At 43.1% G+C, this 13,289-nt stretch overlaps 2 protein-coding genes across 12 annotated transcripts in view; both read right to left on the reverse strand.

The window, feature by feature from the left end:
• ENTREP2 (endosomal transmembrane epsin interactor 2) overlaps positions 1-13,289 on the reverse strand; it is a 425,727-nt gene that overhangs the window by 124,901 nt on the left and 287,537 nt on the right. For all 11 annotated transcript variants that reach the window (XR_013536571.1, XR_013536568.1, XR_013536572.1 and 8 more), the window contains exon 3: positions 3,686-3,796. Coding sequence is in view for 5 of the 11 variants with exons in the window: in XM_078375953.1 (XP_078232079.1) it covers positions 3,686-3,796 (111 nt within the window). In the remaining 6 variants the exon portion in view is untranslated. The remainder of the gene's footprint in view (positions 1-3,685; positions 3,797-13,289) is intronic.
• Positions 11,640-13,266, reverse strand: NSMCE3 (NSE3 component of SMC5/6 complex). The gene has a single exon (XM_002749060.6). It carries the CDS (start codon positions 13,172-13,174, stop codon positions 12,287-12,289), a length of 888 nt encoding a protein of 295 aa, XP_002749106.3. The 5' UTR covers positions 13,175-13,266; the 3' UTR covers positions 11,640-12,286.

A 13,289-nucleotide genomic window follows, 5' to 3' on the forward strand; every position in this document is an offset into this window, starting at 1 on the left:
TTAGGAGCTGTAAAAAGAACTAATTTGTATAAGAACAATGGCCATCTTCCTAATTGCAAAAAGCAAAGATTTGGTTAAATAAACAATGTTATATTCATATATCGAGAGTAGTCACTACCAACAAAGTTGTAGAATATTTTAAAACATGCTGAGCACAGTGACTCACGCCTGTAATCCCAGCAATTTCGGAGGCCAAGGCGGGCTGACCTGAGGTCAGGAGTTTGAGACCAGCCTGGCCAACATAGTGAAACCCCATCTCTACTAAAAATACAAAAGTTAGCTGGGCGTGGTGGCACGTGACTGTAAGCTCAGCTACTTGGGAGGCTTAGGCAAAAGAACTGCTTGAACCTGGGAGGCAGAGGTTGTAGTGAGCTGAGATTGTGCCACTGCACTCCAGTCTGGGCAACAGAGCGAGATTCTGTCTCACACAATAAACAAATAAAACATGGAACAACGTGATCAGTCAAAAAGTAAATCACAGGTAGGATGAAGAGAACAGCATATTTTAAATACATTAAATATGTATGTACTAATACATGCACACACATACATCCATACACACATTATGTACAGAAAAGACGGGAAGGACATAATCATCTGGGTGGCAGAACTATAAAGAGTTTTGTTTTTTGAATTTCTATAGTAAATGTATAATTTTTATAATATGAAAGGAGTATACTTTTTATGTGTTGTATAGCTTTTGTCTCATTGAATATTCTGTGACGAACTCAGGGTAGGTCATGTCCACGCTCCACAGCTGCATTAGTCTGTTCTTGCATTGCTAGAATAAAACACCTGAGACTGGGTAATTTATAAAGATGCTTAATTGGCTCATGGTTCCACAGGTTGTACGGGAAGCATGATGCCAGCATCTGCTCAACTTCTCGGGAGGTTTCAGGAAACTTGTAATCATGGTGGACGGCGAAGGGGGAGCCAGAAAGTCACGTGGCCACGGCAGGAGCAAGAGAGATAGCAAGGAAGGGAGGTGCCACACTCTGTCAAACAACCAGCTCTCCTGAGAACTCACGCCTTCACTACCATGAGAACAGCACTGAGAGGATGGTGCTAACCACTCCTGAGAATCTGCCCCGGTGATCCAGTCACCTCCCAGCAGTCTCCACCTCCAACACTGGGGATGACAACTCAACGTGAGATTTGGGCAGGGACACAGATCCAAACCATATCAACGGAAAAGGGAAGCAAAGGAGAGAGTGAGGATGACTTGTGTTAAGTCACATAACCAGGAGGTGGGAAAGCCAAGGCACTGATCCTGGATTGCTGACTCCAAATCCGGTACTGTGTATACTGCAGGCATCAAGCAAGTGAACACACTGGTTTGTAGCTCTGAGATTTCTGGCCTTGTGTGAGCCAGGGCAGAGAGATACCTAGGATCAGGCTCTAAAATAAGGTAAATATTGATGATCTACCTTACCATGGGGTACCATCAACCACACAGATGCATGTGAGAGGACACATCGTGGTATATGATGTCCTTTTTATGTATCTGTGGACGTAGAGAAGGCGGTAAGAAACAGAGGAGGCCAAATCTCCCTTTCCTGTCCTTCCATGCAATGTGTGGTGTGGGAAAACAGGGTCTGAGATTACAACCAGGAGGGGTCACTCCTTCAAGCCTGGCACTGTGTGGGCTTTCCTTTTGGTGTGGATCTCCAGAAACTGTGGTGTCCCTTCGCCCAGTCACTCTGTATCCTCCACACAGGGCCCTGCATCGGCAAATGAGGGTCCAAGAAAAAAAAATGGCCATTTCCTTGTAGGTCACCAGATTTTGCTACACTCGTGGCACATAGTATTTAGGAATAAAGAGGCTGGCCAAATTATGTATACAAGATGGGGAATCGCCCTTTCCGATGGAGATGGGGTTCCAGGTTGTGCCAATTCTCAAACATGAAGAGGTCTACACCACACCGGGAATACTTCTGTGCACAGCATATGGGGATGAAATGCGATCAGTGTTCTCTAGGCCACATTCAACAGACAATGGCAAGATGAAGTTCTAACAGTTCATTTCTGTAACTCAGTGGGTGCTTCAGCATTGAAACTGTGCCAACTGACACTGGTCCTGCTGGCCTTTGCAGATAAGAATGCAGAGAGCAGCAGGATTCCCAGCGGCTGCCTATGTGAACACGATCCCAAGCCAGGCTGGCATGGTCCCACAGCAGAAAGGCTTCCGGTAATTCAGCAGTCACTTCTCAGAGTCATAGCACAGGTAGAGCAGGTAGAGGGCAACTGTGCAGGGACATGACTCTGAGAGGTAGCCTGCCACTGCTTCCAAGACAAAGAAACAAAGGCTCACATCCCCATACCCAGGAGGCACGGTCCCATCAGGAGTTTAAGTATATTCATACGAGAATGCAACCATACACACCGCCATTGCTGTCACAGCCAGATGTACATACCACAGTACCATGAGCTCAGTTACCTCGAAATGATAGTTCTAGCCAACGAACAATTGGTTGATCTTCTACAACAAGCTCATCCAACCCACCAGGCTGCTGCATGCAGCCCAGGACGGTTTTGAATGTGGCCCAAAACAAATTGATAAATTTTCTTAAAACATTGGCCGGGCGCAGTGGCTCACGCCTGTAATCACAGCTACTCAGGAGACTGAGGCAGGAGAACTGCCTGAACCCAGGAGGCGGAGGTTGCGGAGAGCCGAGATCGCACCATTGCACTCCAGCCTGGGTAACAAGAGCGAAACTCCGTCTCAAAACAAAACAAAACATTATGAGATGCTTTTTTGGAACTTTTTGGTTCATCAGCTCTCACTAGCGTTAGTGTATTTTATGTGTGGGCCGAGGTAATTCCTATTCTACTGTGGCCCGGGAAGCCAAAAGATTGAATACCTCTGTTCTGCACTTGTACACAGTACACTGTCTATAATCTTCCTACATTTGAAAGAAAATTCTTTGTAATTGAAAAATGAGAACTGCATTGTTTTGATATATTGGTCATCCAGCATAATATGTACCTCAGCACTTAAAACTGACTTGCAAATTGGTTTCTAAAATTCAATACAAATAAAAATCAATGCAACAAATGCTAAAATATCATCATCACTAAGGATATTTATTCCAAAATAGCACTACATTGTGATCCTTAAAAATGTACTATTACCAGCTGATTTACAAGTAGAATGAGTTTTTTTTTTTTTTTTTTGAGACGGAGTTTCGCTCTTGTTACCCAGGCTGGAGTGCAATGGCGCGATCTCGGCTCACCGCAACCTCCGCCTCCTGGGTTCAGGCAATTCTCCTGCCTCAGCCTCCCGAGTAGCTGGGATTACAGGCACGCGCCACCATGCCCAGCTAATTTTTGGTATATTTTTTAGTAGAGACGGGGTTTCACCATGTTGACCAGGATGGTCTCGATCTCTTGACCTCGTGATCCACCCGCCTTGGCCTCCCAAAGTGCTGGGATTACAGGCGTGAGCCACTGTGCCCGGCCGTAGAACGAGTTTTAATTGTTCTACTTATATAACAGTAAGCTAACTGTTAGCTAATTTCTAGAAATAAATCAGCTTACCCTGAATACCTTAAACAAATAGAAAACATTAGAATGAATTGAAAGTGTACATGAGAACCAAGAATACAATAAAATTATTTTAAAAATTGCTCTTGCGCAAAATCAAATCCTCCGACCTTTATGAAAGGCTCTGCGTTTCATTACTTACCAACTGGCAGCCTTCTAGAGAGTTGACTAGCTGAGCATTCTGACAAGAGAGAATCGAACCAGCCAAATTCAGCATCACACACACTGCAGAAAGCAGCATGAAAAAGGTTATCTGGAAACAAACCAAACAAAAAATGGATTATTCACTTGGAGAGGCTCAAAGGAAAAATGACTCAGCTTTACAATGAGTTCACAGCTTTCGTTTATTATACAACAGTTGGTCACACGATTACGTGAAGAACATATATGTGTTTTAAAGCAAAGTGGTAGGTTATCTCTCAAACTTCCAAATTAACATGATCTGAAATAGAAAAAGTAAGGTCTGTAGGAAGCCATGGCAAGCTACTATGATTTTGTTTGAAACCTATTATGATAAAATATTTAAGGAGTTAAACTTGAAAGATTATACATTATATACCCTTAACAGTAACAAGTTATATATACATTATTAAAGGAAATTAAGTGAAAGAAGTCTAGTTATTAGAAGGCCTCTAGGTTTTAATTTTTATTACAGAAAATGTCACACACATGCAAAACCAAAGAAAACAGTATAATTGCCCATCATCCAATGCCAATGCTCAATCCACTCACAGCCGTGTTGCATTTGCAGCCCCTACCATCCAGATTACTGTGCAGCTAATACCAGACATCATATAATCTTACCCTTAGAAATTTTTAAAGAAATTGAGAAGCTTTCTGAAAACACAGCCAAAATACTCATAACATCTATAATAAATAAAAATTCATTAATATCATCAGATACTGAGTTCACATTTCCCCAACTGTCTCAATTTTTTCACACTTTGAATCAGGCCCCTCAGGACACAGAGAGGGTCCACGTGGCACGAGTGGCTGTTAGGAATCTCAGGTAGTCTGTGCATTTCCCATCCATGTTTTTCTCCACGAAATTTCCTGAACAAACCAGTTCTTTGTGCTACAGAGTTTCCTATGGCCTAAACTTTCTGATTGTAGCCTATCATTTCATGTTTCTCTAGCCTCTGTATTTCCTGTAATTTGGTGATTCAATACAGAGGTCTGACCAAATTCAGATCAATGAAAGGCAAATATTTCTCTTTTTGTGATGCTGGTGGCCATTTTTAATGATGACTCAGACTCATTAATTTATTGGGATTTCCAAACAGTGCTAGTCTCACTCTGCCATTTTTTCTTTATGAATGAGAATACATACAGAGACAGAGACTGGTGCTATTTTTCATTCCCACTAACGACGTATGAGAATGATAAGATCTTACTTTTTCTGTTAATGCCTTAAAAATGTTTTGGCTAAATTAAATTTAGGAAAAAACTGATATGACCATTCTCTACCGTAACTATAATATCTACACCCCAGATGTAGTTAAATTTATTTTCCTTAAAAATATATACGGGAGACACAATTCAAAAGAGGGTATTTTATTCATTTAGGAAATATTTCAAGTTCATAATGTTAGCAGTATCTCAGCAATGGGAAAGTTAGGTCACATAAAAAGGGTCAACTGAAATTTTTCCTATTAGAAGTTACAACAGTCCCATATCATTCAAATGGTGTGTAAATAAACTGGCCTACACAGCTTTGAAACAGAGGTCAAAAAATAATTGCTGAAACCATTACAAAAGCAAACCTACACAGAAGCTAAGAAGAGACTAGCTTGACACTTAGTAAGGGCTGAACAACACAGATGTTGCTGAACGTCAAGGAGGTAAGATACGGTAAGATCTTTTTGCATGTTTATTTTTTTGTTTTGTTTTGTTTTTGAGACAGAGTCTCACCCTGTTGCCAGGCTGGAGTGCAGTGGTGTGATCTTGACTGACAGCAACCTCCGCCTCCCGGGTTGAAGTGATTCTCCTGCCTCAGCCTACCGAGTAGCTGGGATTACAGGCATGTGTCACCACGCCCAGCTAATTTTTGTATTTTTAGTAGAGACGGGGTTTCACCATGTTGGCCAGGATGGTCTCGATCTCTTGACCTCGTGATCCACCCGCTTTGGCCTCCCAAAGTGCCGGGACTACAGGTGTGAGCCATCATGCCTGGCCCATTGGTTTTTTTAAGCGTGGTAAAATACCCGTAATAAAAATGTACTTGCATTTTCTTTTTTCTTTTTTTTTGAGAGATGGTGTCTCGCTATGTTGCCCAGGCTGGAGTCCAGCAGCTCTTCACAGGCGTGATCCCACCACTTATCAGCACGGGAGTTTTGACCTGCTCCATTTCCAAGCTGGGCTGGTTCCCCTCCTTAGGCAACCTGGTGGTCCCTCACTCCCGGGAGGTCACCAGATTGATGCAGAACTTAGAGCGTACACCCGATCGGCATAGTGCACTACAGCCCAGAACTCCTGGGCTCAAGCGATCCTCCTGCCTCAGCCTCCTGAGTAGCTGGGGTGACAGGCACGTACCACCGTGTCCGGCTCTAATTTGTTTTTTAAACTGTGGCAAAATATAGATAACATGAAGTTTCCCTTCATTACCATTTTTACTTGTGCAGCTTAATGGCATTAAGTATGTTCACATCGTTGTGGAAGGATCATCACTATCCATTTCCAGAGAATGTTGTGTCTTAAACTGAAACTCCATACCCATTAAACAATTCCTCATCCTCCCTCCTCTTAGCCCCTGGCAATCACCACCATTCTAGTTTCTGTCTCTTGAAATTTGACTACTCTAGATATGACATATGGGGAATCACACAGTTCTTTTCCTTTTGCGACTGGCTGATTTCACTTATAGCATAATGTCTTCAAGATTCATCCATGTTGTAGCAGGTGTCAGAATTTCCTTCCTTCTCAAGGCTGAGTAATATTCCATTGTTCCAGAAACTGGTCCTGCCAATGAAACAACTTTTTCGAGTGGGTAAGAACCTTGAATCAACTATTTCCTAACTCTGGAAGCTGGATGAACACTGGTAGCATCCAGAGGGGTAATCTATGAAGAAAGAGGTTGGCATTGAAGGAAATCTCCATCAGGTCACTGGCTGACCATGGACATAATGGAACAGAGACTTTAGTGATCACACACAATAAGGACTCCAATCTGCTCAACATTAGTTTGGAAGTCACTGGACGGCTACAGCTCTCAAAAAGCAGTATCAGACACTCCTGAGGGAAGATACTCTGATTTCCAGAGTTGCCACATTACAAGATTCAAAATGTCAAGTTCTCAAAGATTTCCTCCTTAACCAATCTCTAAGCCAGGTTCCTCTGAGCCCTCTTCTCCCCTAGACCTCTACCTGGCCTAGGAAAACTTGAACAAAATATCAACACAGATTCTAACAGCTCAAGGCCACATCCCTAGGATGGCCCTAGCTCCCCCTAAAGTGCCTGCCTGAGAAAACTCAAGGCTGCCAAAAGAGTTTACTGTTAGTTCCAGCCAACACCTGAAGACACCTTGTGTCCGGGCTTCTGTGGGAAGGTAGGTGCTGACCTTGATAAGCACCAGCTAACAACCCCAGATGGGTTTCACATGGGCAACTCCCTACTTTCCACTTCTGGTAATTTTTCACTTGTTATAGAAAATACAAGTGAACAAAACCAATTTCAAAAGAACGAAAAACCTGAACATAAGCTTGAGAAAAATATCAGTAAAAATCTACCCACAAGAAACACCAGTCCCACAGACTTTCACAGGCAGATTTGTTCCAAACTTTCAAGAATATCTAATCTTTGGATAACAGGGCAAAAAGCCAGTTTCCCAAGGCATTTATAAGACCAGGCGGCTTTCTATTTCCTGAACAATTCAGTGCAATAGCTGTGAAGTGGGACAGAACAAGATACGTGTCCTGAAGAGGTCAAAGGCACCCGAGTGGGGTTAGAGCTCTCGCACTGTGTGGAGGGTGACTGCAAGGACACTGGAGCCTGGGTGGGAACCTAAGGGCACCCATGTGGGATGGCGTGGCAGCTGGGATAGTGGATGGGTTATTTACAAGAGGAATTTATCAAATAAGCAAATATGGTGAAGATGATAGGTGCTGAGTTCCTCAAATCAGAATAAACATGGTGGTGGTATACTGCAAATGGCAGTGTAACGTCATCTCATAGTCTTCAGTGCTACAGATGACTGATAGGGAGATATCCTATAACTTCATCACCCAGAGGGCTGGGAGCAATATTTCCAGTAGGCATGAACACACCTGGCAACGCTGTTTCTAAATTCCATTCTCCACTAAAAGAAAACAGAACTCTTTAGGGAAAGGATTAATTCCAGGCCTAGGGCAGGGAGAGTTAAAGATTGAACTCCCTGCCAGGTGTGGTGGCTCACGCCTGTAACCCCAGCACTCTGGGAGGCTGAGGCGGGCGGATCACGAGGTCAGGAGATCCAGATCATCCGGGCTAACACAGTGAAACCCTGTCTCTACTAAAAATACAAAATATTAGACGGGCAGGATGGTGTAATTTTGAGATTATCTCTAAATAAATTAGCATAACTTCAAAAATAATATAGGAAAATTAAAGACTAATCTCCCCATATCAAAAGATGCAAAAGATTTTGAGCTATATGTATTTTAAAATTTTATCAACAAGTACTTGTCTCCAAAATGCAAAAACCTTTAGATATCAGAATATCTATGTTATTACACCAAATTATACACCCCAAAACCAAATTTATAGAGTAAATAAGAAATTTCAATCATATTAGCAGGTGAATAAAGAGCACATGCTAAATCCAAAGTCATTCATAGTTTTTCTAAACATCCTGAGCAAGCTAGGACTAGAAGGGGCAATTAAATAACCTAATAAAAGGCTATTCGTGGGGGGAAAAAACTCTGACAGCAAACATCACATTTTATGGCAAAACTTAAAAATTATTTCTTTTAAAATCAAGAATAAGGAATCAAGAACATCCTTAGAGTCTGCTAGAGCTGCGTCTTTTCAATAGTATATTGCATTTCCAGCCAATACAAAAAAGACCAAATTAAAAGGCATTAAGAATTAGCGAAGGAGACAGACAAATGATGCTAGAGAATTACAAGAGCATGATATCTGCGAATGAAGAGCCAACAAACCAATTCGGTCCTCGTCATAAATTTATCTATACATGAGACACTGCCATAGAATAGTGACTGTGTCAGAAATCAGTGTGCTAAGTGTAAATGATGAAAAACTGGTGCTAGGCTATCCATATAGGGAAAAATACAGAAATTATTTCCATACCTCACATTATATACAAAAAAAGATTAAAAGCATAAAATGTGAAGATGAAAATTTTAAAGACTTAGGGAAAAAATATAGAAAACATCTTTACAATTTTAGGATTGGGTTTTTGTTTTGTCGTTTTGTTTTTTTGAGACGGAGTTTCGCTCTTGTTACCCAGGCTGGAGTGCAATGGCGCGATCTCGGCTCACTGCAACCTCCACCTCCTGGGTTCAGGCAATTCTCCTGCCTCAGCCTCCCGAGTAGATGGGATTACAGGCACGCGCCACCATGCCCAGCCAGTTTTTTGTATTTTTAGTAGAGACGGGGTTTCACCATGTTGACCAGGATGGTCTTGATCTCTTGACCTCGGGATCCACCTGCCTCGGCCTCCCAAAGTGTTGGGATTACAGGCGTGAGCCACCACGCCCGGCCGGGTTTTTTTTTAAGCACTAGACACGAATATAGCTCTTATAAACACTGATGTTTGTTACAAATTAAAGTCAAATGATCCGTATGACCAAAAGAAGTGAAAACGTGGGAGAAGCCGTTTGCACTAGATAGATCTAGCACACAACGAAGGGGACGTAGACCATATACAGATGTCTTAGGAATCAACAGAAATAGGTCTAAGACATAAAACCTGACAGTCAAAAAACAGTGAGGGCAAAAGTTAAGCAGACACTTAACATCACTAATAAGCAACAGGTACAAGTTATTACCATAATAAATTACCACTTCACACTGCACCAGAATGGCTGAGAAGATACTGAAAAGGCCAAGTGTTCACAAGGGGTGAAGGTGTGAGGGCTGGCAAACAAAAACAAGACAAGACTGTATAAAATGTTGGTGGGAGGCCAGGTGCCGTGACTCATGCCTGTAATCCCAGCACTTTGGGAGGCTGAGGCAGGCAGATCACGAGGTCAGGAGTTCAAGACCAGACTGGCCAACACAGTGAAACCCATCTCTACTAAAAAATACAAAAATTAGCTGAGCATTGGTGGCTTGTGCTTGTAATCCCCATTACTTGGGAGGCTGAGGTAGAATTGCTTGAACCAAGACCTGGGAGGTGGAGGCTGCAGTGAGCTGAGATTGTGCCACTGCACTTCAAACTGGGCTACGGAATGAGACTCCATCTCAAAAACAAAGAAACAAAACAAAAACGTTGGTGGGAGTGTAACTTGACACAAGCTCAAGAGCAGCTTGACAAAAGTCCCTGACTGCTCCATTTGATTCTGGCTGGAGAAACTCACACATATGCCTAAAGAGGAACTGTCCAATGCCTGCAAATCTCAAAGAACTGGAAATGAGTCGATCAAGTCTACATATATCCACATGGTTGAAACTCAAACACGTAAGGGTTCGTGATAACGGCAAGCTGCATAAGGACACAGCTAATACTGCTTATCCAAATCATGAAAGCCCACAAAACTCTACACTGGTTATGTATATATACATGTGCAGTAGAATTATAAAGTCAAACGACAGCCCGAAATCCACAGACTTTTATTACTTCTGGGGAGAGTGAGAAGGAAAAAGACATAAGGGCTTGATACAGTTTCTGAAGTTTCCTCTTTCACAATTTGAAACAAGGTGATCGATGGTGAATTGTTAACACCTCTGGGAAAAGCGGGGCGATTTTGCCTCATATAACTGGTGATGGCTGTTGGGTGAGAATTTGAGTATCAGAGGGCAGAAAGAGGAGAAGGCTGAGTCAGGAAGGTAAGGGGACTAGAAGGTAGGAATTAATTTATACACTGAAATAAAATGCAGATCAACAAGAAATGCCTACAAGGACCAAATATATTCCGCTGATGAAACAAATGCAAATCCCAAGTCAACAGAATGAAATAAAACCTAGTAACCTATCATATTCCTCCGTACTCACTGGAGAGCCTTTTAAATGACATTCAGTTCGATGTTGAGGAAGTTCACTTTTATCCTCCAGTGAAAAGTATTTGCCGTATTCCAAGGCTCATTTGCAGCACCTCCCTCTAAAACAATTAACACTTATTTACCCATGGAAGAAATGGGTTCATTTACAAAAGAGCTCAGAGATGCTGAACCTCTGCATAAAACAGCATCTGCTCTATGTAGTGGAGGAATACGATGGGGCTATGAACTCTTCCAGTTCATTCAGTCCATAAAACAAACTATTAGATGGCTATTATTTTTCTCATTTTACAGATAAAGAAATTGAGATTCCGCGCTTAAAACCTACCCGCACAATCACCATGCTGACAAGTTAGCATGAGCCATAATTCAAATTCAGTTTGCCAGACAGCTCCAAGACCCATATCCTTTTCCCTATAGCTATTTCCTATACCCTAAGGGGTAGATCTTATATCTCACCCTCGTGCTCCCACTGTTGAATGTGGGTTATACTCACCACACACATTATATTTCCCCATAAAACTATACATATAATAGAGTCAGACTAGAGGAATACACCTTTTGAACCAGTAATTGTTCCCATAGGAATGATTTAGAAAAGGATAATTAAAGTGGCAGCTCCAGATCAAGGAGGAAAAAAAAACCAAATTAACAAATTAAAGAATAAACTGACAAGTAAAATCCTCCACATCAGGGACTAAACCCACTTTACAGGTCAGGAAACATCTGCATACAGCAAGGAACCTACGTAAATTCATGTCAGAGTTATGGTGTAGCCAGGATCTGAACCCAGGCAGTCCGATTTCCAAGCAGGCACGGTTAATGGTTATGCTATTGCTTTAAAAGCTTTTTTGAGAGCCAGAGTGAGAAATACATTTTACCTCATGATCCTGTACACACATACAAAAGTGAAACAACACGATTTTAAAAACACACAATGCTTAACTGTTTCAAAAACACAGCATTTATTATAATAGAGTAGCAAGAAGAAAAAAAACTAAGTGGAACTACATGTTTAGCAACCAAGCTGAATAATTACGAATAAAAATAATTGCTATCTGGAGAAAACATACCATGTTCATTGCTTGGAACCATGAATAATACTTATATATGTATGAAATATAAAAAAAATAAATAGGTTAAGGTAATAAGGATATGGGCAATTATGTTATTTTTAATTTTATAAAACCTTTTATTTTTCCTTACAAACTGGGGTAGTTATGAGACCCAATAATAGCTAGCTTGCTTTTATTTTCTTGGCAGCAAAGCAACTCACTGTGTTTCTTCTTGCATATCTCTTCCAGATCATAGTCAAGTTTTCCAACTCGTTTTACTAAGCTAACAAAATTTTTCATACCAAAAACAGTAAAATCAAAACAAAACAAATCCTCCTTTGTTTATAAATGAAAATCTGGAACCAAATAACACAACGTTAAAGAACAAAACTGTGCAAACACATCCTAAAGCTACACACATTGAAGCGTTACAGAAATATGCTCCCTGGGTTCTCCCTTCCCCCATCCCTCTACAATGTGCCTTTGGGTCTCAGACTCTTGTCCCGAGATTCCCTCTGAATCCACCTCGGATTTCAAGAGGATGGGGCTGGGCCACTCGGCTGAGGTCTGGCCCTGTTCTCCTCATCCGCCAAAGCCTCACAGTACTGTGCTGGCCAGTCCTTGGGGTCTTGGTTATGGACTTTGGCCACAAACTTAAGAACTTTCATCTTGCTGGTTTCCAGGTTGGTTCGTGGGCCCCACTGGAATTCGTAGTCCACGGGGTCGGTGTGAGGTATCCGCCGGTACTCCAGGTAACGCTGTCGCACGAAGTCCTCAGTGATGAGTTTCTTTGGATCTCCGAAAACCAAATGCTTCTTGGTAGGAAAGACCCCTAGCCGCCGCAGAAAGTCCCAGACTTCAGTCTCCTTGATGGTGTTGCCCCTCATAAAGATGAGCCCCAAGACGATCATCAGGAGGCCCGTGGTGGGCGTGCCTTGGTCGCCCCTCACCTCGGCATCCTCCTCCACGGGCTCCAGGGTGTTGATGAGGATGTAAGTGTTGCTCTTGGGTTCAAGTTCCACCAGCTTGTACCCGAAGACGTACTGGAGGCGCTCGGCGGCCAGTTTGAGGAGGTCGGGGAAGATGTCCTTGTAGTCCCCGACGACGTGCTTCAGTATGTCGGCCCGCTTGATCGGAATCTTCTTCTGGTCCTTAATCAGCAAGAACTGCACCAGCTCGGACACTTTCAGCTCCAGCTGCTTCTGGGTCCGGGGCCCCACGGCGGGGGCGGCCAGAGAACCGCGGGCGCCCTGAGGCGAGGAGCTCCGCGCCCCCTGCGAGCCGCCCGACCCGCGGGACGTGCTCGGGGTCTCCTCGGCAACGCAGTCTCTGGGGGCCCGGGCGTCTCCGCCTTGGCTCGAGTCTCTGACCCTCTCGGCGTGGCCGCTAGAGCGGCCCCGGCTCCTCGGCTTTTGCAACATGTTACCGGCGGCGGGCTCCGGCGCAGACTCCAGCCGGCAAACACTCCGGCCCGCAAGCAGCCGCGGCGGGAATGTGGGTCGACGCAACAAGCGGACGCCAGGCCCTGGGCGGGGC

The sequence above is a fragment of the Callithrix jacchus genome, chromosome 6, assembly GCF_049354715.1.
Source record: "Callithrix jacchus isolate 240 chromosome 6, calJac240_pri, whole genome shotgun sequence".
Lineage (NCBI taxonomy): Eukaryota > Metazoa > Chordata > Mammalia > Primates > Cebidae > Callithrix > Callithrix jacchus.

Excerpts from the sequence above, each read along its gene's own strand:
- NSMCE3 (XM_002749060.6), bottom strand. The coding sequence starts at position 13,174 with ATGTTGCAAAAGCCGAGGAGCCGGGGCCGCTCTAGCGGCCACGCCGAG.